General features: G+C 38.4%; 1 protein-coding gene and 1 long non-coding RNA gene across 2 annotated transcripts; one reads left to right on the top strand and one right to left on the bottom strand.

The window, feature by feature from the left end:
- The first annotated feature begins 1,211 nt into the window (after positions 1-1,211).
- On the top strand, positions 1,212-14,077 carry LOC131723298 (keratin-associated protein 10-1-like). Its single transcript, XM_059016920.1, has 13 exons — positions 1,212-1,288; positions 1,884-2,003; positions 2,442-2,531; positions 4,232-4,351; positions 5,826-5,906; positions 6,520-6,633; positions 7,451-7,534; positions 7,658-7,777; positions 9,150-9,254; positions 10,463-10,582; positions 12,182-12,274; positions 12,734-12,850; positions 13,284-14,077. The coding sequence occupies exons 2-13, from the start codon at positions 1,931-1,933 to the stop codon at positions 13,484-13,486; spliced, it is 1,320 nt and encodes a 439-aa protein (XP_058872903.1). The 5' UTR covers positions 1,212-1,288; positions 1,884-1,930; the 3' UTR covers positions 13,487-14,077.
- Positions 14,078-17,487: 3,410 nt separating this feature from the next.
- LOC131723302 (uncharacterized) lies at positions 17,488-22,316 on the bottom strand. The gene is made up of 2 exons (XR_009320218.1): positions 22,192-22,316; positions 17,488-20,176 (listed from the first exon to the last, which is right to left on the bottom strand). It is a non-coding gene; the product is annotated as an uncharacterized LOC131723302 (long non-coding RNA).
- Positions 22,317-26,022: the final 3,706 nt, after the last annotated feature.

Here is a 26,022-nt window from a genome sequence, read left to right as displayed (position 1 = left end):
TGTTGACAATACAGCAGACAAAAACGTGAGGACAACTTGCTGCAAAACAGGCTATTGTAATGGTAAGGCTGCTATTAAACGTTAAAACAGTTCCACCCAAGCCTTAAAATCCACCAAATTGATACATTTTTGGTTTGCTTGTGTATGTTTTATTTTCACATTAATCTTTGATATGTATATAGTTTAAAAACACCATGGGATGTTTTATTAATTATATTTTTATTACATTTTTGAAGAGAGACAATGTAGGTTTATGTTACAAAATGAGAAACAAGGACACAATATTACTAAAGTGTTATATTAACCCTTTTTATTGTTTAAAATTAATATTCAAGTGATCTAATCCCTAAATCCTCTCTTCGTTTGTATCACGAAGACAGCCCTTCTCCTCGCTCACATAGTTATTTCTACAGGAAGAGGTTTGACTTTCTTAATCTTGCCACACAAAGCATCAGGTTCCTAGTTTAATTAGCCATTACAGATCGACCACAGTTTAGCTCAATTGAATAGCCCTCCATGCCTTTGATTCTGGATGGCAGTGCAATGAGCTGCTGGAGACCGATTCATTAAACCCCTGTGTTTGACTTTCAGGAAATGCCTTGAGTTGCAACACTTGTACTAATGAAGCTGACGAACCAAAATGTGCAGCAACAGCCTGCGCTGCAGCTGACAAACTATGTCAGAGCACTTATACCCTCACTGCACCAGGTAAGCTGGATCACAAGGGGAAAGGTGACTGATACCTGTGTCTCTGTCACCAGCTCGTTCCTCTTTTGCACATTTAAAGGACAAGGGCCTGTGGGTCCACTCCATAGTAAATGTATGTTGTGGTATTTGTGAAGTACAGTGAGAGTCTTGAAGGTTGCAGGTTCATGATTACACTCTGAGTTGACTTATAAACAATAAAATTAATACAATAGTTAACTGTGGTTTTCCAGACCTGTAATTTGCTCTATATGGCACTTTATCACAGACCTTTTTGCACTGTATTTTAATAAGGGGTTGATATATCACCCAGGCTGTGGGAATCACCTGTGAGATTAATAAAGAGTTCATACGATGGTGGTATTGAGATCTATATTTACATACATTACATGCAGTGGTGTTGTGCCTTCCAGGACCCCCTTGACAATGAGAATACATTCAATGTCAATTGATTGCTAAGGGTGTCTGGTGCTGAATCTTGTTTGTTGTATTACTTTTATAGATGTTCCAGTATCAAAGGCATGTGCTGAGGCTTGCACACCATCCGCTACTGTGAAGTGCTGCGGTACATCTCAGTGTAACGGTAATGCTAACGTTATTGTTAATTATACAATGGCAGTCACTGAGGCGGCACACTGATTGGTCACATGTTCACATGTTCTAACTGGAGAACTTTAACAAAACACCACCTGGAGGCAAACAAACAAAACAACGGGAATCAGAAATAAAATAAAAAATAAAAGGGCTGTAATCATCCTCCAGTGTAGCTGCTCTCGCTCAAACTAGAAACCTTATTGAATCCTTGCACTACACTGTCTCTTTGTGTAGTTACACAACTTCACCCTGGTAAATGGGATCTCATTGCAGAAAGAGATTGCTAAAAAATAGTTATCGTTCAAGTTAATAGTTATAACTCAGCTGCATCCGGGTTAGGCTTTTAGCAGAGATACTGAGATGAGATGGGCTGGGTAACAGTCAATGATAAGGGGAGCAGTGAAATGTTCACATTTACAAATGTCAAGTAGACAGTAATGTTTTATCAATAGGACTTTATCAATGTTTCATTATGAAGAGATTGATAAACGTGTTGAAACACTATCAGGTATGTGTCTAATTGAGCCAGCCGTAGCCCAGCCTCTCCTTCCTTATTCATTGGCTCTCCCTGGCTTGTTTTGCAGTGGACCTCTTGAAATGCTACACCTGCACTGACTTGACAGATGAATCTATGTGTAAAGATATTACAGTCTGTGGGTATGGTGACAAGTTCTGTAAAACCTCTTACAAACTAACTGGAACTGGTAAGTAATGATCCCTATGAGCCGGGTTTCTCTGAATATAACAATATTACCTCACTCCTCTCTTTCGTCCATTCCTACTTAGTGTTGGGATTAACATGGATTTTTCCAGCAGTTTCTTTCTAAATAAACACAAGAACATCTTTGCAGCCATCACAAGAGTCAAGTTTACATTGCACTAATGTTTCCCACATTCAAGTTGCCATTCAATCAGCTAACAATAGTATTCAAGCCAGATAAATGGATCTCTACAATCAGGGCTGTTTTGTAAATGTACCACCACCTACAAATCCAAGCTAAAATACTTTTTATTACATGCTTCCCACTGTCTTTATTCTCTAATACAATGTTTGAAATGGCAAGAGTAACAAAGCACTGTGTCAATTGATGAGATAATAGTTATAGAATTATGACTAACTTTCTTTTTGGATTTGTTGATAGATGTCACCGTCAGCAAGGGATGTGCATCAACTTGTACTGTAACAACAGCTTTCCCGCGAGATGAGTGCTGTCAGGGAGAACTGTGTAACGGTAATACAGATACTATTGTAATATTGTTAATAAAATCACTAACAGCTACCTCCTGCTGTCAGTACCAGTCTTCCTTCTCACTGTATATCTGAAACCTGCCCCCAACACACATGCACACCAACTGGACTGTATAAGAGAGTGTCTTTGCAATGTGACCTATAACTTATGCTCAGTAACCTTTGGGTGGAAAATAACTAAGTGCTAAAGTGTTTAAGAGTGTCAAAGAGGGGGGGGGGGGGTTAAAGGTCAGCGCTGGTGCACGACTTCAGCTGCTGCAAAACTCAGAGCAAAAGCATGTTGTAAGCAAACTGCAAAATCATGAGACGGAGCAGGAAATGGAACAGCACGTGGTAAGAGTGTGATTAAAGTAACGTTCTGTGGAAACAACTCTGCTGAGAAGAATGTAGACATAAGAGGTAATTTTAGCACAGCACACAGGCCTGTTTATCTGTCTGTATAAACTGGGAGTGCTCACAAGCGTTCAGAGAGACAGACTTTTGAGACAGCTTCCATTCTCCTCCCCGGGCATCGTGCTGAGGTGTGCCCAACGTGACTCCCAATGGGAAGGTAATCTGGCCGACTACCTAACTATGGTTTAGAGCCTAGTGACCATTTTAACATTCTAATATTGTTCTCTTCTGATGCATAAGTGCATCGGACTTATACTGAGTCAAATGAATCAGTATTATGAATGTAAGAAATTAAATCCACAACCTTACACTCACAGTCTGCTTTACCACCAGATTTGTTTTGCTTAGCACAAGCAACAGTTTATCACAGCATGTCAATCTGTCCCTTTATTGCATGAGAATCCACACTTTGTTTTTTTTTTTCTGGTCGTTACTATGACCAGGAACAATAAGAGAAGATATATCTCACTTCAAGGATAAATAATACAAACATTGAAATCCACATTCCTTTCCATTTCTGCTTAGATGGTTTACCAAGATGATGTCAATTTTCAGTCCTGAAAAAGATCAAAGATGATTTAGAAATGACCACTAAACCTGAGGGAACACAAAGTCATTTGGCTTGAAACTCTCTTCTGGGATGTCACACAGCAATAATTAGCCAGGGGGCAATCAAATCAGTCATTCTGAGCCTTGTATTTGAATAAGGCTAAGCACTAGGAACAAAATAAATTGTATCTCTACATTCCAATGACAGACTTCAAAAACATCATTGATTTTTTGTTGATTTGCTATTTGTGGTTTTATTGAATTCTGACTTTTCTATGATTTTCTCTTCATACTGCAAAATTATTCAAAGTCAGGAAATATACAGTACATTATGTTTAATTATGCCAAAAATGAAATGAAATCTTTATACTAGAAACATTTTAAAAACCTGTGTGACACAGTTAATAAATGAATGACCAGACGTATAATTAAAAAGCAAGCAATAGTCACAACTGTTTTGCAGGCCAAGAAAAGAGAAAGAAATATAACAAGCTACTTTTTTTTATTAAGTTATAAGTAAGGACATTATATTACTTTTTTTCTGAAGAAATTAACATGTAAGACTCTGGATTCTACAGAGACATGCAGTCTGGTGTGAAAGCAGGCCCTTCAGAGATTTTTGTCCTTAAATCCCAATTATATTTGATTTATATAATCTATACAATATATTTAAACATTTATAAATGGTGTATCTTTTTACTTCCCACATTATCCACTGTGTTCTCTGGGCTTATTTTGCAGCACCTCTAATCAAGTCTTGTCAGACATGTGATAATGAGAAGGTTGAAAGTAACTGTGTGGAGAAAGATTGTGCAACCCCTAGCTCCTTCTGCCAAAGAAAAATCGACTTCACTAAAGATGGTAAGCAATGAAACTCTCGACATTTCTGCCATCAGTTTGTCTTTCTCCATTTCATCCTGACATTCATGCCATCTCTCGCCTCCTCCAGCTCTGAGTTACAGCTGAGCAAAGTTTGCAATTCTTCTTGAAATGAAAATTACCACCAGTTGCCTGCACACCCATGTGATTAAAATACATCTCTGTTCCAATTCTATTTTTCAGATGTTCCCTTTTATGATACAGTATCATAGTTTAGCCTTCATGGTGTTGTAAATACATTACCTGAAAAAAAGTGTTTGTGCTGTTGTAACGGGCAGTGTTGTGAAATGCACTGCCGTTACGGATTCTGTCCCCTGTCAGTGAGATGAGGTTAAAAGCTCCAAGCTATTTGTAGAACCTATTCTGTCAATTATTCTTTTATGTTAACTGTGAACTAAAATATCACCTAAATTAGCTTCTCTTTGAATGCTACAACTGGGGACTTAAGAAATATTTTTTTCAGTTTTTTTTTTTAATTATGTAGAATTTGCAAGTGTTTTCGAACTATCTGAGAAATATTAAGGAAAAATTTAGAGTAAATCATTACTAATGGGACTCTTTTGAGAGTCCTTTTTATCTCTATTTTTATAATCTAGTAGATCATCTCTTTTTAGTTTATCTGCTTTTCTTAACTCCGTCTCTAATTATTTCTTTGTATCCTCTTTTTTTAAGATTTGTTTTTAATACATTTCTTTGTTTTACAGAGTCACTTTCTTTTGAGCATATTCTTCGTATTCTTATTCCTAGACCCTTTGGGGTTGCTCTTTTAGTGTGTATTGGATGTGCAGAGGACATGTGTAAATACTGGTGCAATTGAACCTACAAGCTTTACTGTGGTACCTAAAAATTCTATTTATTTTCTTGTCCATCGAAGGTCCAGCTTAATATTACTGTGTATTTAATTTGCTATTTTATGAAACTGGAAAAGAGATTCTTCTCCATGTGTCCAAAACCTAAAAATATCATCTATAAACCGAGTGTATTCTAAAGGTTCTCTTTCCAATTTTTTAAGTAATTGTTCTTCCCATTTCCATGTATGCACTGGCAAAATGCATTCCTAATTTAGATCCTATTGCTGTACCATCGTTTTGTTTGTAATTCTTATCAACAAATGTAAAAACTGTTTTCTATCATCTAGTGCTTTTTGACAAGCTTCTAAAGTTTCTTTAAGAGCGACACTTGGGTACATGATTTATCATCCATGCAAAATAAAATTGTATCCTCTGGAAGGTTGTGCTTTAGTGATTCAGGTCTTTTTAAAAATGATGCTGTATCCTTAACATAGCTTGATAATTTCTCACCGTGTGACCCAAATCATTTTTTCACTGTTTCAGCTGTTATGTGTGTTGGATTATCAAATGTTCTTTTTCCCACAGAATCCTGTTTCTTTAGTCCTGGGGATATCTTTTCCCAAACCAGCTGGAGTCTAAATCTCCTTTTTGTATCCTGATTACAGGATTCCCTGTTACAAAGGGATGTGCAGCACAATGCACTGCAAGTGACACAGCGTCGTGCTGTCAGGTATCGAACTGCAGAGGTAATGCGCATTTTCTTATTCATTGATATTAGTGTTATCTCTTGTTATTCACAGTACAGCAATTACAAAAGAGTGTGCATTAAAGTATACATCAGTGCATCAGATTGGACTTGACTGAAGTCTTTAAAACCATAAATGGTATAGATAAAGTTAGCCCAAGACACTACTTCAAATTTAGCAGAGAGACCTAAATGGAAGTAAAAATACATTTAGAACAGAAAGTAGGACGCACTTTTTACACAGAGTTAGAAATGCTTGGAATAGCCAACCAGCTGAAGTAGTAGGCTCTAAAACTTTTCTTAAGTGTTTATGTTCTAGAACAAGAAATCATGTTATAAATCATGTTATAGCCAAAATGCTTTTCACACTTGGCTTAGCTTGGATTTTTTTATATACTTTAAGTAGGGATACAGTATTTTCTGTTTTTTACCACTTTATGTTACTTTGTTGTGCAAACGTACATTTCTGGTGGGGGTGTCTTTGGTATACTTGTTTCAAAACTGATGATTCAGTACGACACAGACCCTCCATGCACAACTCATACTGGGTAAACTCATACTACTACTGCACGTCTGCCTTATTATTGATTGTGTCCCCTGTGCTTGCTTTGCAGTAAACACCTTGAGTTGCCTGCAGTGTGATGCTCAGACTGATGAAACTCAGTGCAAGGCGGGCGTGTGCACTGTAGGCACTTTCTGTCAGAACAGCTACACCTTCACTAACCTTGGTAAGCAGTAAACAGCAGGGTTAACTGTGCAAAGCTGTTTCCTCTGTGTGGCTTCCTGCAGTCCATGTTACAAGCCTCTTGCCTTATTGCTGCTGTATAAGCCTCCTTCTTGTCAATACTGACAGATTTATCTAGAAATAGTACATACAGTAGTACTGGGATAAACTTGGTATTCTCATGTTCAAATATCTGTTCAAAATTCAGACAGCTACTTGGATATTCGTTCATTTACAAAACATTGTCAAAGTCATCATATTTAAAACGATATTAAAGTTGAAAATAAATAGGCCAGAAGAATAGGTTGTCAAAGCCTTACTTTACCCTCCCCTCCCTGAATTATCTACAAAGCAAAGAAATAAAAAGTCAATAAAGTAGATATCACACTTTTTTTTAATTCCTGCCATTGTCACTTCTTTGCAATAAACAAAGTGGCAAAAGACACATTTTCATGAAGTAATAGCATCACTGAGGTTTATTTATGCCTTTTATGGCTGAACAAGCAAGTGAAAACTCGAATTTAAGTAAAAAAAAATATATATAAAATAAAATAAATGAATCCAACTGCTATTGAGTGAGATTTCCTGCTCAAATGTAATAATGCTGGCGTTTAAATTAGGAATTCATTAGCATGTCATACTCTCTAAACAAGCTGGGATCCCTTTCAGGAAATGTACTGCACAAGATTGTATGCCCAGCAGTCACTGGAAACGCATGGCATGTGAATCTTTGAAAAATATAACCCTAGCTATCTGTACAGAGTGTGCAGTACCTCGTGGGTGTGTGGCCTCTAACATTCTCTCTTGTATCTCTATCACAGCCAGCATCAAAGTCACAAAGACATGTGAGTCCGCTTGCACAGCAACCAACACAGTGAACTGCTGCCAAACATCCAACTGCAATGGTAATGCTGACATTGCTCTTAATCACGGAACTAACTCCGGTCTTTCTAGTTTCATAGTCTCTCAGGTATCACCCAACAACCCTTTCTGCATTATTCATTGTGTCTCCTTTGCTTGTTTTGCAGTGAAAGCCTTGTTCTGTTATACCTGTGACAAACAGAGTGATGAAACGCTGTGTACAACTGTAAAAGCCTGCGGATCAGCTTCGGGAAAATGTTCATCTGTTTATGAAACAGGTGTAGATGGTAAGCAATGACTGATATGGGCAGCTTTGGAGATAATACTGTACCCTGTCCTTCTCTCTCTGCCTCTTATATAAATCCTTTCCCTTTCAATGTACGTTTTTTTCTGTTTTACTCAGTGTGAACAATTGCAGGCTTGGTGGTCCAGTGCTTAGAGAAAGGGACTTGTTACCAGGAGGTTCCAGGTTCAATCCCAGCTCAGCCACTGACTTACTGTGTGTGTGTGTGTGTTACCCTGAGCAAGCCACTTAACCTCCTTGTGCTCCGTCCTTCGGATGAGACGTAAAACAAACGAGGTCCTATTGGAAGGGACTCTGCAGCAGCAGTTGTGATGCATGGTTCACCCTCTAGTCTCTATAAGTCGCTTTGGATAAAAGAGTACTATATGATTTATGAAGAACTGAACTGTAGTAAAAGTTTAACCTCCAAATCATGCAGTTAAATTAATTGTAAGTAACACAATCATTCCATGAAGCCATTTGGCAGCTCAATTAGCTATATGCAGTTTTAAATAGTTCACATGTTATAGCACACATGTATTTAAATTAGAAAACATGCTATCTGGTTCTACTTTAGGTTAAAGGAGACTCTTCGTTTCTATTCCTTTTTCTTGGTCCGATGTTTGCACTTGTACTCACTCGGTCATTTCACCTCAGCAGTGTCTTCTGGTTGAAAGCATAATACTGCTGAAAGTGTGTCAGTCAATAGCGGAAGCAGCTGATTGGTTATTGAGTTGAAAGAAGCCAGTGAAGGGGTGGGAACAATTTCACTCTCCTGGTGAAATGACCCAGGAAGTAGAAGACAGTCAGAAAGCATGGCTCCCTAATAGTTTTCTTTAACCAAGTGTAGCACCAGAGATCACGCTCTGAAATGAAAATACACATGTGCTACAACATCTGTTTCTGGCCGTTTGAGACGCATAGATGTGCACTGCCTAGACATTTAATGGAACTCGTTCTTTTAATTACTTTAAATAAGAACAAAACACAGTTACAATTGAGCTCAGAAAAAGTCATGGAATTCATATGATTGATGAAACTTAACATGTTTCATCAAACAGTGAGTGAGTGGACTGATGAATGTTATTATTATTATTATTATTTATTTCTTAGCAGACGCCCTTATCCAGGGCGACTTACAATTGTTACAAGATATCACATTATTTCACATTATACAGATATCACATTATTTTACATACAATTACCCATTTATACAGTTGGGTTTTTACTGGAGCAATCTAGGTAAAGTACCTTGCTCAAGGGTACAACAGCAGTGTCCCCCACTGGGGATTGAACCCACAACCCTCCGGTCAAGAGTCCAGAGCCCTAACCACTACTCCACACTGCTGAATGTTTTATTTTTACTTCACTGTTAGGTAAACTCACTGTGACAAAGGGCTGTGAGGCGTCTCGTGGTGCCTGTGTACCCGGAAGAGTGGGCAACAAGCAGACAACATGCTGCGATACGGACCTCTGTAATGGTAATACCAATACTGCTAATTTCACTGTATTTACTTAACCTCTATTCCCACTGTTAAGACAATTGCCTCTTTTAACGAGCTGAACCTAGCGGCTTGTTAATCAGCTGAATCCTGGAGGTTTGGGCACAGCCTGGCTCGTGTCAGTAGGGGTCGCTATAGAGGTGGACTAAACCAGAGGATTTTCCTCCCCAACCCACAGGGACGCAAACAGCAATGGGCAGCCACGCTTAGTACCTCAGCACAAACAGGATTTGAACTAGCATGCCATGCCTTGTGAATGCATGCCATGCCCTCGATGTGGCCTTGCCTTATCCCCCTTAGATATTTAAAGATATTTCAAGAGTTCATATTACGTGGTACTGCACCATGATATTCTGTGCATCCCCCTATTTACATGTAAAAATTTAAAGTTTGACGTATATTGGGGCCCCAAATAATCCTTGTCCCTGATACACTCAATACAGTGTGGGCCTTATTTAAATTGTATTAACCAGGAGTATTTAATTGCTTCCCCCTTTTTAAATCAAACAAGTGCTTTTGTTTTCCAGCTAATTCAATGGCCCAGTTTCAAAGAGCCAGTTTCGCACTACTCTTGGACTGCCTTACCTAAATTAACATTAACTAGTCTGAAGACTAGTGCTAATCAGGGTCTGTGAAACCAGCCTTAAATGTGTTTAAGTTCAAACACTTAGGAAATGGAATGAATTCTAACGTGCCTAATTAGCACAAGTGATCTAATGCCAAGACTCCCTTATTTGCATGCATTTTATAGTTGAGTTTGGAATGCGCAGACGTTTCAAAGACAATGGGAACTGCACTGTTGGTTCTTGTTAGCCAGTCCCCTAACAGCAATCAGTCTGTGGTACAGTCAAGATACCAGGTTGTATCTGTATGTCTTTTGCATTGTAATTGAAATGTTTGCTAATGATGAACTTTTTTACAAAGAATTGTGAAGGTCTGGAACCAACTCCCCAGTAATGCTGTTGAAGCTGACAGCCTGGGATCCTTCAAGAAGCAGCTTGATGAGATTCTGGGATCAATCAGCGACTAACAACCAAACGAGCAAGATGGGCTGAATGGCCACCTCTCGTTTGTAAACTTTCTTATGTTCTTAACTAAAAAATAACCATCGCCTGTCCCTCCTCGATGTGCAATTATTACACAAACCCTCCTGCATATTCATTATCTCTCTCATGCTTGTTTTTCAGTGCCAGTTTTGAAATGCTACACTTGCAACAAAATTAAGTCTGAAACTGACTGCACTACCTTAACTGCCTGCGACTTCAGTGTCGGGTCCTGTTTTGCCTATTATGATACAACTCCAACAGGTGAGCCATTACGATACAACTCCAACAGGTGAGCCATTACGATACAACTCCAACAGGTGAGCCATTACCATACAACTCCAACAGGTGAGCCATTACGATACAACTCCAACAGGTGAGCCATTACCATACAACTCCAACAGGTGAGCCATTACGATACAACTCCAACAGGTGAGCCATTACCATACAACTCCAACAGGTGAGCCATTACCATACAACTCCAACAGGTGAGCCATTACCATACAACTCCAACAGGTGAGCCATTACGATACAACTCCAACAGGTGAGCCATTACGATACAACTCCAACAGGTGAGCCATTACGATACAACTCCAACAGGTGAGCCATTATGTGTGAGTGCACATGTATTTACTATGTAAATGCACAGTGATTAGAGACACTTCATGGAAAGTTACCATTTTGACTATTTTGTTTAGACACCATTTACAAAACTATTACTTATACCCTGCAGATTTATCCAGCTTTTAGTCATTTATAGAAATAAACACCATTGTTAAAAAGCATACTAATATGTTGCCCAGTACATGATATCACATTTGCAATCTTAGTAAAGTTAATATCTTACACATGAAAAGAAACTTCTCATTACACCCAACCCCCCACACAGACAGTACTGGGTTAAAGAAAGGTATAGTCTGTCTGCACCACTTTCTTATTAACTAAAGGGGGACCTCAACACACACTGAATGGCTGCTAAGCCATGCTGTATTATTTGCTTTAGCACACTCTAGAAACAACATCACTGCTCCATCGTTTTTTTTTCTTTCTGTGCTGCTGGTCAATCCAATGGTCTTGCATAACATCACATTCTAAAGAGTAAGTAGCGGGGTTCTGAAAAATACAGCGTTCCACGTCCCCACGTGTTGCTACAACTGTAAATAACTCACCTGTCATTTCTCTTTTCATTGTTAACATCCTGACATATTTTTTACACTTCTAACTTTAAAGTCTGTTTCAAAGCTCTTTTTACAATGTCCGCTCTAGTGCACTGATAGTGTCAGGATTATTGCCCACATTGTCAAACCAGTAACACAGCAATAACAATCCATGATGTGGTACGGAACAGAAAAGTCAGGGCACTTGTTCGGGTTTATTAATTTTTTGTTTTATTGCTCTTCCTGCAGTGATTTAGAGGACAGATCTCAAACCCCAGGGCACTAGAGCAGACATTTTGAAAAGAGCTTTGAAACAAACTTTAAAAAGTTAGAAGTGTAAACAAGATGTCAGGATGTTAACAATGAAAAGAACTGACAGGTACATTATTTAAACAGTTGTAGCAGCACTCGGGGACGGGTAACGCTATAACGTTGTCATTCTTGACTGAGACAAGATAGTTCTTGATTTATATAGGTGATAAAGGCCTATACAGTAGACTGAAAACTAACCAGACTCTCACAGTGCAGTGTGCTTAATGCAACCTGCAGAGCAGTGACTGTTTCCAGCACCACTGTAGGGGTGATTTCAAGAAAGGTTACAAGAGGCTGTTGTGGCTGCACACATTCACCCTGTTGACTGCATTTCAGAAACACTGATATTCTTGAGTGGGTGAAGGCTAATCATATTCTTTGAACCCGGTCTTAGGAACGACCGTCACAAAGGGCTGTGACAGAACCTGTGCCAGTCTTGATGATCTGTCAAAGAGGAGAACTTGCTGCACTACAGACCTGTGCAATGGTAAGACAGACCCTACAGTTTTTCAAAAACACTTCCACAAAGAAAGAGATGATTCTGTTTCTGTTTAGATGAGTAGGTGCTAGTGTAACAGGGCGTAGGCTGGGCGTGAACGGGCGACACCCGGGCACCGCACGCGAGTGTCTTAACCACAATGCTAAAACAGCCGGGCTCGTCTGTGCTCGTGGTTTTAGAGCTTTTAATCTCATCTGACTGACAGGGGACAGAGTCCATAACGACAGTGCATCTCACACCCGTTACACTAGTACCCACCCTGGTTTTCCCTGGCAGATCTCAAAAGTTCTGTGATACCTTGAAGGTTCTCCTGCCTCAATCCTACTTAATTTGCCAAATCAGAATCAGAAAGTGTCCAATGATCCTGAAAAGCCATGGATCAAAGGTAAGCTGCTTCTAATAGTTTTACATCTTGTGTTTACTGTGTTTCTTGTGCTTGTCATGCAGAGCCTAAACTGAGTTGCTACACCTGTAATGGACTGGCAGATGAAAAGCTGTGTAGAATGGTCACAGCATGCAGTGCTGAAAACAAGTTCTGCAAGACAGTTCGCAACACCATTGCAGGTAAGCATCCTCTTAACCCCAGCACCAGGGATTGAAATGAGTGATCCACGTGCGGCTTAGAATATAAACATGCAGAATTCATAACAAAGATCCTTAGCACAAACGTGGACCAGAGGTTGTTGGGGTGGATTATCTGTGGAGAGATTAGGAGAGGTAGGCAGTCAAAAAATAAAAAAGGGCAGACTCCTTTTTTATATCTAACCTGGCCGTGTTTGTAGAAATCACATCTCTGTATGGCTGGTCGCTCTAACTTTCTGGACAGGTTATGTTTTTGGACAGATGGTATGTTACTGTTGCCCCTTGAAGAGACCTCACAGGTTGACTGGAGCTCCTGACTCTGAAGCAGTTGGGATGTTTAAATCTTTGCTTTCTGATTGGAGAACGCACTTAGTCTGGGGGAAGGTTAACCTTCTTTGTAAATTCTTCCTCTCAGGAAAAATGACTGCTGTCACGAAGACCTGTGAGGCCACTTGCACAGCATCGTGCACAGCCTTCCAATCTATAGAGTGCTGCCAGGCCAGCCAGTGTAACGAATACCAAGAAAGGGGTACAGGTGCGTCCCCGTCCACCCAAGCCAGCCCCCTCCTGCTGGCCGTGTCGATCAGCCTGCTCACCATGCTGCTCAAATCAGCATGAGAGGATTCTACCACCAAAAACTCTGAATGCAATGAATTGGTTGGCAATACAATGAGTCATTCAGGTTGTGAAAGATATACATTAAAAACAATTACTTAGGTATTTAGTACCAGAGCATATATTACACAGTACTCACTCAGGTGTTATGTGGTAGCTATAGTTTAGTTTAAAGGGAAGGAAGGTAACTTTGTAAAGAATTATGTAGGTGGGTTGTAACGGTAGTAAGTGGCACCAAGGCTTCGTTTTCTGTGCTTCAGTGTACGCAGTCTTGTCACTAAGCCCCTCTTTCGTTGTGGTGGAAATCATTTGTTTGTTTGTAATTTAATTGAGGATTTATATTTCAAACAACTGCCTGACATGAATTAAAAAAATAGAACCAAAACCAGAACCAAATGATAAACACTAGAAAGGGGGGCCTGTGATAATGCTGCTCCAGCTAATGCAAGGCCACAGAGAGGAGTTTCTTTAATTCTGGGCTTTGGGATTTCTTATAGGACTTGTACTCTGCAGTACTTACTGTCTAGCTTGTGTTTCAGAATATGTTGTTCATGTATCGTGTTTCGTACAATAAACAATATTTTTCTGACACTATCATTGTTAAATCAGACCTCTTTTTTCTGTGTAAATGTTTTTTGTCTGCTATGCAGAGTTGGGGGTAACACAACGCATTACTGTAATCATATTGCTAATATTGCATTAGATTTGTAACGGGAGTAATAATATTTATTACCTTCCACAAAACAAAGTTACCTTTTCTCTGTGGTACAATTACAATAGTGGTCTTTTCAGTTGTAATGATAAACTGCTGTTGATATTCCTTACAGACGCACCCTCTCTTTCTACTCTGTGCTTCAGTAACTGAAGCTCCTTTTGATGCAATACAACAGGGACTATTTAGATTTATAAACAAAACGTTTAAAATAGTTTCACTGAATGTGCGCTTTGAAGAACTCAAAATTGCATGCATATGAAACACACTGCAGTATAATTAACACATATTATATATCAATGCATCTACATAATACCCGTGTGCATCTATTGTGTGAAGTCATTTAACCATCTTTTCTATACATTGTCAGTTTTTTTACTTCACGTTTTCATGTTTGGACTACAGCTGTAAAATGCCATTTTCTGGTCTTTCTACACTTTTTTTCTGCAAACCTTCGTATACCTGAACGTTTGAATATGTCCTGCAAGCTCATTTTCTGTTGTACAAACCGAAATACTATAAATTGATGTTTTGATTCTCGAACCATCAGCGCTGAAGGTTAATTCAGCTTTTTGTAGTAATGTTAAGGGTTAGGATTTTAGTTCTGCAAGCCTTTTAAGAAAAAGAAAAAAAGTATATTGATTTGAATTACTTCTATTCTTACAGCTTTGTTTAGTAAATACAATCTTTTCTGTGTCCTTTTTAATGCTGAACCCTTGCAAATTAACAAAACATGTCCTACTTTTCACACTGAACATTAGATAGAGATAGATAGATAGATAGAGAGATGGAGATAGAGATAGATGGATATAGAGAGATAGAAATAGATAGATAGAGAGATAGATAGATAAACGACCAGTTAGATTGCTGGTAGTGAGGGCATGCAGGTGACATTGTAGTTTAAAAAAAGAAAAAGCACAAAGAGATTTAATTATTAGTATCATTTTTTGCTTAAAATCATAGCATTTGAATTATTGAAAGACTAGTAATAGTCAGCGAAACTTTGACATCATAAAGCTCTATAACAAGACAACATATTCCTAATTCTTAAACTGATTTGTTTGTTACCCGACAGTTAATACAATTGTTTTAATTAAGATATTTTAAATATCTTTAAAAAACAAAAAAAATCATAATACAGGTTAAATATTTGTATGCCCATCAGACTGTGTTAAACATCTATCCTCATTGCAGCTGTGTAACAGTAAAACCACTTGCAAATCTCACTTTCTCCTCCTCGAGCTGTCTTCTACTCCACATTTGCTTATTTTCCCCTTATTTTTATGGATCTCCAGTAGCTTTTAATTGCAGCTAGAAAATATATGTATATTTAAATACTGTAATAAAATCATTCAAGGTAGATATTCCCTGCCATGTCGCATTTTAACCACTAGAGGTCTCTGGAAACGCGGTCAAATGGAATAAATATTAAATTATGCATACAGGCTGAGGTACTGCGCTTTTTATGGCGTTTTAAGCCATGTTTCCTCACTAAAGTAATTTGATAAAGTGTTATTTAAAACTAATTAAAATGTACCATTAATTAGATCCAGTGCTTAATTTGTGCCAGCACCTCTGGGCTTGACGAGGCACAGCCCTGGCATCTCTTCAGCTGTGAAAGTTAAAAATGTCATGAAACGTTTTGCTGTCCAATGCGTTTTCTTACAATTCTTGTCACAGTTTCATCCATTCTCAAAAAGGACTGTGACTCTATTGTCGTTTTTTTATACACAAATAAGCTTACTTGGTTTGAAAAACGTCTTGAACGAAACAAGCAAATTCCTACACTACTTGGTTTGACTGAAAGAGTCGTAGACAACAAGCTTCTATATGAAAACTGAACATCAACATACGCTGAACGAGGGCTTTCGTTTCTAGAGCCCCCTGCAAGCACAGTGTAATCAGCTGGACCCCTCCCCCCTCTCACTTTTTGTAAATTACAAGCTGGCCATAGTGAAATGCATTAAAATATCAGATTCATTTTAATAGAGCTCTAGCAAACAATACAGTTTAACTAGTATTGCAGGCATTCGCTATTGTCGCATTAACACAGGGCTGTAGTTAGGTTAGAGGCAGGAATCAAAGCTGATTGCCTTCAATCAACAAAGATGTATGTTAATGAAACACAAAACACAGTTAACCACAGTCCACAGCTCTGTAAGCTTCTCAGGACATGACTGTGATAACAGTGACAGATCCCACCCCCCACCCCCCCAAAAAAAACATTTACAATTGCCTTTAATACCTCTTTAAAATCAGCATAGAAGTAGATTTGAAAAAGCATGTTCCTTATTGTAGGCAAATGCATTGAACTGTGAGGCACACAGGGATATGTAATTCACAGGCATCTACTGTTTGTATTTTTATAAGAAATGTGCTTCTCTTCAGTAACAGTTAACAGGAATATGTAAGCATGTATGTAATTAATTGGAATGCACTATACTTGTATAATTAATAAACCTACAGTCATATGACATTGGCACACTGTGGCTAGATTGTAAAACACTAATCTGTAAATGTAGTTTTGTCTTCATTTTCCAGAATATATATTCACTGCTGGCACTACACTTAAACAAGGCTCTTACAACTGAATTACTTTCCTCTGCCACATGCGTTAGGCATCCACCTGTGCCCAATACCTGCTGCACATGAAGTGATCAGTCAAAGTAAATCTAACATAATACTAGAGGTCAGAGGTCAGAGGTCACGGCTGCCACTTGGCATGATGTCACAGTACATCCACCATCTTGGTAAAGGAAGGACTTTCACATTATGAATAAATCTTAGGGAACAAAATGTTTTCAGACTGGAAAAAAATGCTTTAGAACATCCTCTAAAACTAAAAAAAAATATTAAAACACAATTTTAAAGTGGATTAATAAAAAGCACACAAACCACAAGTAGCCTGTCTGAACTTCAGACGAACCTGTTTGAAGTGACTGAAGAGAAAGCTTCATTCGTTAATCTCCTTTTCTGTTACATTGCTGAGATGCACAAAAGAACCAAACACGTTTTATTAAAAAAAATAAGACAATTTAACACCTCAAAATACTGCAGCAAATTAAATTAAATATACAGACGCATCTTCTGTTTAAGTTTTACGTTACAATATAGTATCCAACACAATATACATATATATTTTTTTTATCAAGCTTCTTACCTTGAAACTTTTCTCTTATTTTTCTTAAACGTTTATTATTTTTATTGCAAAAGCCTTCCGCTTAATAGAGCAACACCGATTTACTAATTTGAGCGGGCTGAGTGATATTTACATAAACCGCGCGGGCGCTCACGAGCTGGAAAGTCCCTAGCCAATTGCGTTTCTGCATTCTTTCGTATTCTCGTGCACTGGACACACGTAATTATTTTTTAAAATTGAGAAATAAGGTTGATTATATTAGTTATGGGGCACTGTGATCAGACGTTTCACTAATTTGTCTTATCACTAGACTGTCCTGGTTCGCAGAGCTTAATGTGTAAAGAAAGAGGTGCCGGGTCGCGAGCAATGACAATAATAGCGTTCTTAAGAAGCGCGCATTCAAAATCATAACACGTTTATTTGAAAGAGTATTGTACGTAATGGTGCTAGATTTTATAAACACATATTCTACATCATATACAAACGAGTAATATGTGCAGAAAAATACATTAAAGGCAACCGCAGTGCAAAAAAAACCACAAATACGCCTGTATGCATATCCACGTAACCCGTAGGGCAGAGAGGACAGTGCCACCCGCTCTTTGGTGGGGGGTGAGACGGGACGATGTGTGTTTGGTCCATCCATTTTTCTTTGTATTTGCAATATGATTCAATGTTTTGTTACGGTTACTGTTTAAAATTAAATAAAAAGTGGAAAGGCATTCAGACGACTCCAGAAGGCCGACATTGATAATAAAAAAAGATACACCGCACCCTACACAAACATTGGTTTGACCCATGGTCCGCGCTGTTGTGATAATTTAGAGCGCGTTTTAAAACGCTATCAGTGCCGTGAATCCAACAGAACCCGCAGTTGATTGCAAAAAATAGAAAAATTCTATTTAGGCTACATAGTTGTTAGCTTGGTTTGTTTCTCTTCTCTGTTAATTAAATTATATTTCTAACAGCAACCAGAATTATCCTGGGTTTAAAAGGGGACTTTTTCGACCTGAAAAAAGAAACAAGGACCAGGGGTCACAAATGGAGATTAGATAAAGGGGCATTCAGAACAGAAAATAGGAGGCACGTTTTTACACAGAGAATTGTGAGGGTCTGGAACCAACTCTCTGGTAATGTTGTTGAAGCTGACACCCTGGATCCTTCAAGAAGCTGCTTGATGGGATTCTGGGATCAATAAGCTACCAAACGAGCAAGATGGGCTGAATGGCCTCCTCTCGTTTGTAAACTTTCTTATGTTCTTCTTATTATTCTTGAATTAGCAGCTCTTTAGTGGGCCTCAAATTTATCCGTGTTGTTATGGTTACCAAACTAGTCTCCCTTTCTCATTCTGGGTATATATATTTTTGAAGGCGCAGCACAGTTATCATTAACTCAAGAAAGGGGCCCTGGTTGTCATAGAGACCAGGCCAGCTGACTTTCAGAAGGACACTGGATCCAATGAGTCTCTTCTGTTCCAACAGTATTACCTGCAGCACTTAGAGTCGGGTGCAAATGTATTCAAACTCCTCAGGGCCTTATCGAGCAATATATTCTGCAATTTCGAATACTGACTTGGGATACTGTTTTAAATTCTGGATAACATTTTGAATTTATTTTGCTGTTGGGTCCTTAACGAGGAATTTTACACACTGCTACAGTATGTACCGGATTTCAAAGTATGTCCTGTATTACAGTTAACATGTCGTCTCTTTAATTTTGGCAAGTGATATTTTCAGAATCCTATCGTCCTGAATTAAAATACTAATGTTGAAATTATAGTACTGTACCAACAAAGCCAATACATCTAAATGGAAGCCTACTTATTTTAAAACAGTCCTTTCAGATATGTATTTTTTAATGGCCAATGCCCAATGAGAAAAGCTACTTTTTTTGTTCATGTCTGGCAACACAATGTACTGCATATGAAAAATACTGGACTGTGAGGCTGGATTTCAAAGATAATACTACAGCAGAGTGGCTAAGCATTACAGGGTTAAGCAGAGGGTGGGGTAACACAGACAACAAATCCACCACAAAAAGTCAAGGGACAAATTATTATTATTATTATTATTATTTACATTCCAGTTTTATTTATGAACTCGTTAAGGTTTCCTAACAGATTAAAATTCTTCCCACATTCCGTACAGTGAAACGGTTTCTCTCCCGTATGAACTTGCTGGTGAATTTTAAAGCTATTTAAATGTCGGAAACTCTTCCCACAATCTGGACAGCGTAGCGGTTTCTCTCCCGTGTGAATTCTCTGGTGGATTTTAAGATTGTAGAAATCCCTAAAGCTCTTCCCACACTCCGTACAGGAATGCGGTTTCGCTCCAGTGTGACTTCCCAGATGCTTTTTAAGGTCGTTTATCTTCTTGAAATTCTTCCCACATTCTATACAGCGATACGGCTTCCCGTCCGTGTGAGTTCGTAAGTGCCGTTTGAGCGATTTTAAGAGACTGAAACACTTTCCACATTCAGCACACTGATGGAAGTTGCCAGCAGTTTGTGAATGGTTATCAGATACTGGATTCACTGTCGAACCATTTCTTGATTGTAAGGAGGGATGTATTTGGATGGGGTGTTTAAATGGAGTGGGACCCATCTCAGTCTCCTCTTCAGTATTGGGACCCATGCTGTTACTTAATACAGCTTCTGGGGTCTCCTCTTTAAAATGGATTAATCCCAGTTCACTGATATCCTTTGCAAACTGCACAGGTTCTAGGTCAGCAGGCTCCTCCTTAATGTGGACAGGTTCTAAAACTTCCTGTTTTATGTTGACAGCCTGCATCTTTACTGCTGGGTTTAAACCAAGGTAAGCTAGTTGGTTTTCAGCAGCCCTGTACTGGAATAAAAAAACATAATTCAGGATTTTACAATGTCTTTGTATATATTGCACATATTCACCATACATACATGCAATGGGAAGTATCGATTTTGAACAATATGCTTTGAACTTTATGGTTTTTGTTCTGATATGAACGAAAACCACAATCCAAACCCAACTGTATAAATGGGTAATTGTATGTAAAAAATAATGTGATATCTTGTAACAATTGTAAGCCACCCTGGATAAGGGTGTCTGCTAAGAAATAAATAATAATAATAATAATAATAATAATAATAATAATAATAATAATAATAATAATAATAATAATAATAATAATAATAAATGGAGGAATAAGAAGGGTACATCCATCCATCCGTTCCCATGGCGTTGCTATTGTAAAAAAAACGTAGTTGAATAGATAGAAAAGAGTTAACTTTCCAGGTAACATTAGCATTTTTGTTTCGTTTTATTAATAAATTTGGTGGCACTTTATGAAGTAAACACTCTTGAATTAACATAAATGTTTAAATAAAAAAGATGGTATGTATTCATTAGTGCTGGGACGATCACTGCATTTTCATGTTCAGATATTCACTTATAAAAGGCATGTCGTATGCAGACAGGCTAAAAGAATTGAATCTATTCAGTCTTGAACAAAGAAGACTACGCGGCGATCTGATTCAAACATTCAAAATCCTAAAAGGTATAGACAATGTCGACCCAGGGGGCTTTTTTGACCTGAAAAAAAAAACAAGGACCAGGGGTCACAAATGGAGATTAGATAAAGGGGCATTCAGAACAGAAAATAGGAGGCACTTTTTGACACACAGAATTGTGAGGGTCTGGAACCAACTCCCCAGTAATGTTGTTGAAGCTGACACCCTGGGATCCTTCAAGAAGCTGCTTGATGAGATTCTGGGATCAATAAGCTACTAACAACCAAACTAGCAAGAGGGGCTGAATGGCCTCCTCTCGTTTGTAAACTTTATGTTCTTATAATTTAAATATTTGTTTGTTTTCAAAGTAATAAAAGCCATTATATTAATGTGAACGCAGGTAGAGATGCTAGCAGCAGGGGGCGTGGCCCTTGTGTGTGACTTTACAAAAAATACCTTAACACAAAAATAGAGAAATATCTGAGGATTAAAGCATATGTTGTGTAGGTCTTACTTTACCCCAGTGAATGAACTACAAAACAAAGGATGCCAAATAGCAGCTCAAGTCAAACGTTGTTATTCCCGAAATAAATAGAACATAAAGCTGACACCTGACAGGATAATAATTCAAGAGGTATGTCTTCCGGACACATAGCATTAACCAAATATATCATTTTTGTTTTTCGAAATACCGTCCCAAAATTATTATTTTTTTTTTCCGACTTCAGAACTTTACCTTTGCTGTTTAAACTGCCTGGCGTTCAGCACAGGAGACAAACTCGTAATTCAAATTCAAAATATTTAGATTTTGTCAATAAGCTTTGTAGGAAAAACGTAACTATAGTAAGTGCACTCGAAAGCTTACTGCTAAAAGTAAAACACCTTATTTTTAAAATAAAAATATTAGTTTACCACTGTACTTATTTAAAATCGTCGTTTTTAAAATGTATTTTAAAAATGACATTATACCGTGGTGTGAAGATAACTGCGGTATATTTTTTGTTGGTTATTAACATTGTGAACAATGCCTTCGTCACAGTATTAACGCTTTGAAATGCGCTGCTATTACAAGCATTACAGTACATCTGCACGCCGCCTCCACTCAGCAGAACATTGGTAAATAACTCATTTTACTGCATGTATATTTTATAATCCCGACACTTACATTTAAACCATCATTCTCTAATAGTGAAAAGTATTGCATCTGTTTTTTTTTTTTTTTTTTAAATCCCCTTTGAATTGGACGGTTGTGGGACATGTCTCCAATTCCTAATGGACAGATCGATTCGTGACGTCAACAGCCAAAGCAGGGCACCTTAAGAAACACACATCGAGCAAGCACACAATTAAAAGAAAGAAAAAATTATACCCTACCGTTATTATCTAGTAAATAAAATGTAGCTGCAATCTCTCTCTCTCAGATTCTGCAAATTTGGGTAAACAGCATGATTTTCCTGTGTGAGTCACAGGAATTACACTCCCCCTGCTTCCCGCACATTAGTTCCGCCTAACTTTGGTTCCCTTTAGTACAAATAACGGTGTGTTTGTAACCACAAAGGATGATTAATAATGTGCAAAGTAATGCGTGTAATGAGCATATTTGTATAATGTCTAAATGTGGTTAGCTACAATGATTGAGGAGTGGTCTAAAATGAAGTATTTTCAGATCTATATGATATAGGCGATACATAAATGGGAAATTAAATAGAAGTCAACATGTTTGCAGAAATATACGTTTGGGGCCACTTTCCTGCTCCCAGGCAGAATATCTCTCTGTAAACTCTTCATGTTGCATTCACCAGTCAATCTGTGTGTCATTACTGTATAATACATGGATGAAGGCTATATTTGCATCCTGAGCCATTCAAAAAAGGCATAAAACCACAGTAGTGACATCAAGAAGTGATGAGTCCTCTCTAGAGGAAAATATACTTGAACTTTGACCCATTCGACTACTCTAGACCGTCGCTTTCAATTCAAACACAAAATGTTTCGTTTTCAATCACACGACAACACAGAAATGTTCATTAATGATCAACAAAATGAGAATACGTTTAAAAAATATGATGTAAACTGACACATTTGTATCTCAACGAAACTGGAGAGGAACGGGAAATTAAAACAAGGTAAAGGCAATCATCCAAATACAGCTGAAGCACTAAAGGATAACGACACAGAACGTCTGTACAGCACTGAAACAAGGTTTTTAAAAAAAACAACTGTACTGCTGAACCTCGTCTTCTTTAATATTAGCATCACAAGGGCACCCGTGGATTATAAAAATTAATAGATGGGCCTCTTCAGTGAGTCACAGGAAAACAATTCCACCTGGAGTTTGTGTGACAGATATTTTTATAAACTGTAACAGAAACCCGAGATATAACTGTTTTCCTGTAACTCACTGAAGAGACCCATCTATTATTCTATATATAATATTACTATCGCCTAAATACAACGTGGATAATCCATCTCTCTCTCGGAGTTCTCCTCGTTGTTCAGGACTTAGGAGTCCATCCCAAATATGTCTTAAAATAATGTCCAACCGTCACACGCAGCTATTAGAACATCACCCGCGCTCACGTTTAAACATGTCTCCGCCCACACAAGACAACCAACGAATCACTGACGACCAGCTGGAGCGACAGCCAATCCCAGAGGCGAGGAAAATGGTTCTATTTTAGCTCGAGGTTTGACCAGTCGATTTGATTGGCTGTTTGGCTGTCTTCTGATTTATACTCATGAATATGCATTTGAATTCTATTAATGTGTTTGGCCAGTTGGGAGTCTCCTTGCAAATCGCAGCCCTGAACTCGACACAACCCTCAACCCCACTAGCTGCTTGCCAATCGGGCACTGTCTGAAATAAACCTTCAAGTATCCCACTGGCTTCAAATGCAAAAGTCAAATGCATCTAAATACACCAGAACAGAGGTTTCTGGTTTCGGGGTTTATTTTTGAGAACTATCTGCACACAACGAAGGATGCAAAGCGTTTTATTTTGCGGGAAAGCAAATTGTAAAAGGACCTAAATGAAGAATTATTAGTATAATTTGCACCGAGGCCCGTGCCTCTAGCTGGCTCCGGCTGCAAGTTCATTCAATCCACACAGTGCCTGTCATTAAGAAACACAGACTCAAGCTGGGACAGGCCGGGAAACGCTTGTTCTCCTCCTGTAACAAAAAATGAACGCTCTTCTTTGGTGTGACGTCACATCCGCGGTGATTGTTGCTAGGCGGTTCCAAACAAACAGGCGAGTGTAAGAGTAATTAGTGCGTTTTAAAACATCTGTGCAATTGTATAGTAAGAGAATAATGAAAAAATGCAGTCCGAACACCATGAGACGTCCATTTCACATCTATGCCATTCTAGATTGCGTGGTGACCTTAATCATTCAGAAACAGTTAAGCTTGTTACTAATTAATGTATCTATTGTTCGGGTCTGCTCTTTGCGATACAGCATTGAAAATCTGCTTCACGAAAACAAGAATATCAGATTAACAAAGGCTTTCCACTCAAAACACGTATTACAATATTCTGAGGTAGTGTGTCCATACGGAGAACAACGAAGTGAAACTGTTAATTTATAGCAGACTAATACATCGGTGACCGCTATTGCACGTCTTTCTCAATAATATTATCTACTATCATTATTCTTGTTTAAAAATGGATTTTTAAAGCATTTTATATCAAACGATAAAGTCTGAGAAAGTTACCTAAACATCGTAAGTTTTAGCCTTCATAACGGCATTAACTTTGGCTTTCAAGACACCAAGTCTGCCATCATATAAGAATGATTGAAATTCCCCTCATTTGAGGGAGTTCTCTCCCTTTTTAATTCGTTGTTCTTCCAAAACATTGACAGCGTCATGTTGTTGGTACAGTTGTGTTATTTAATTTATATTTCCCCAAACGTTTTAACATAACAATGTACTAATAGAAACGGTAACTGTACAAACGTAATGTATATCAAAATACGGAGAGTTGAAATACAAAGCAAAAAATAAAATAAACTATATATGACACACACATTAAAGAAAAAAAACACATAGTACTATATCCAGAACAACACACACACACACACACGAATACAGTAAATATAAATCTATGGCTAACGGGTGACATTATTTCAAGCATACTGGTTTAAGTTATTTGGCTTCAAAAATGTAACCCCGGTTCCCTGAAAGAGAAGATGACCGCCAAACCATACTTTTGGGAAAGTATACCAAAGCCGTCACGAGGTAGAATGAGCGGACAGCATCTGAAGGACATCTCGCTACCGCCATCTAGTGTTGGTGGTGAGAGCGTGCAACCTCAAGGACCCTGGTGCCTATTGAAGGCAAAGAGGGATCTACGACATTAAGTCGGTAGAACCTGGTAAATATACACGGGGTAGTTCAGCTAGTGAAACCGTGTCCACAATCCAATGGGACAGTCTCTGCTTACAGAGGGCGTGACCTGGGGTCACCATGACAGATGAAGAGCTGGTCAGACTGACGCAGTGTTCTCGTTCTATCCACATAGCATCTCAATGCCCGAACCAAGCATAGGGAATTCAATCTCCTATCCGACTCCTCTGCCAAGGGACTAACAAACCCTGTTATTAATTTAATTGATCTTAAATGATTAATTCATTAAATTAGTCTTATCTATACAGAACACGATCACCTGGCCAGGTTTCTGTCACTCAGTTAAGTGCAGAACGCAGCAAAATTCCTTATGCTGTTGTGATGCAGCCAATGCTACAAGTTCACTCCCATCAATATACACAACTGAGTAACACTTTCCATGAAGTGTCTCTAATGTGTATTTACACAGCAGTGACTTAGTAAACATGTGCACTTACACATCATTACAATGCTATCATGCATCCTTACAATGGACTTAACGTGTAAATCTGAATGGAAAGTGTTACAAAGTACTGAAATACAGGACAATGCAGATATTACCATTGTCATTTACAACCGCAACATTGCAAATGCTAGGAGGCTTTTGAGAGTTTGCTAAGTGTGATTTACAGCACCTCCACACACTGCAGTTCTCATCTCCTGACAGTAGATGGCAGTGTCACCTTCAGAATGGCAGCACTGGAACAGAACAAAGTTCAATGTGAAAACACTGCAGGCTGTGTATTACTGAGCTCCAGAGTAACAGTGAGAGCAGCCTGCTGTGCTTCCCTGCAAAACAGATTCACACTCCCCCACCTAA

Source organism: Acipenser ruthenus, chromosome 54 (assembly GCF_902713425.1).
Source record: "Acipenser ruthenus chromosome 54, fAciRut3.2 maternal haplotype, whole genome shotgun sequence".
Classification (NCBI taxonomy): domain Eukaryota; kingdom Metazoa; phylum Chordata; class Actinopteri; order Acipenseriformes; family Acipenseridae; genus Acipenser; species Acipenser ruthenus.
Note: the sequence above shows the minus strand (reverse complement) of the source record. Positions and strands in the feature narration are given on the sequence as shown.

Coding starts and splice junctions, on each gene's coding strand:
- LOC131723298 (XM_059016920.1), top strand. CDS start 1,931: ATGTGTAAAGATATTACAGTCTGTGGGTATGGTGACAAGTTCTGTAAA. Junction 4,352..5,825: donor AATCGACTTCACTAAAGATG/GTAAGCAATGAA, acceptor TCCTGATTACAG/GATTCCCTGTTACAAAGGGA. Junction 6,634..7,450: donor CTACACCTTCACTAACCTTG/GTAAGCAGTAAA, acceptor TCTCTATCACAG/CCAGCATCAAAGTCACAAAG.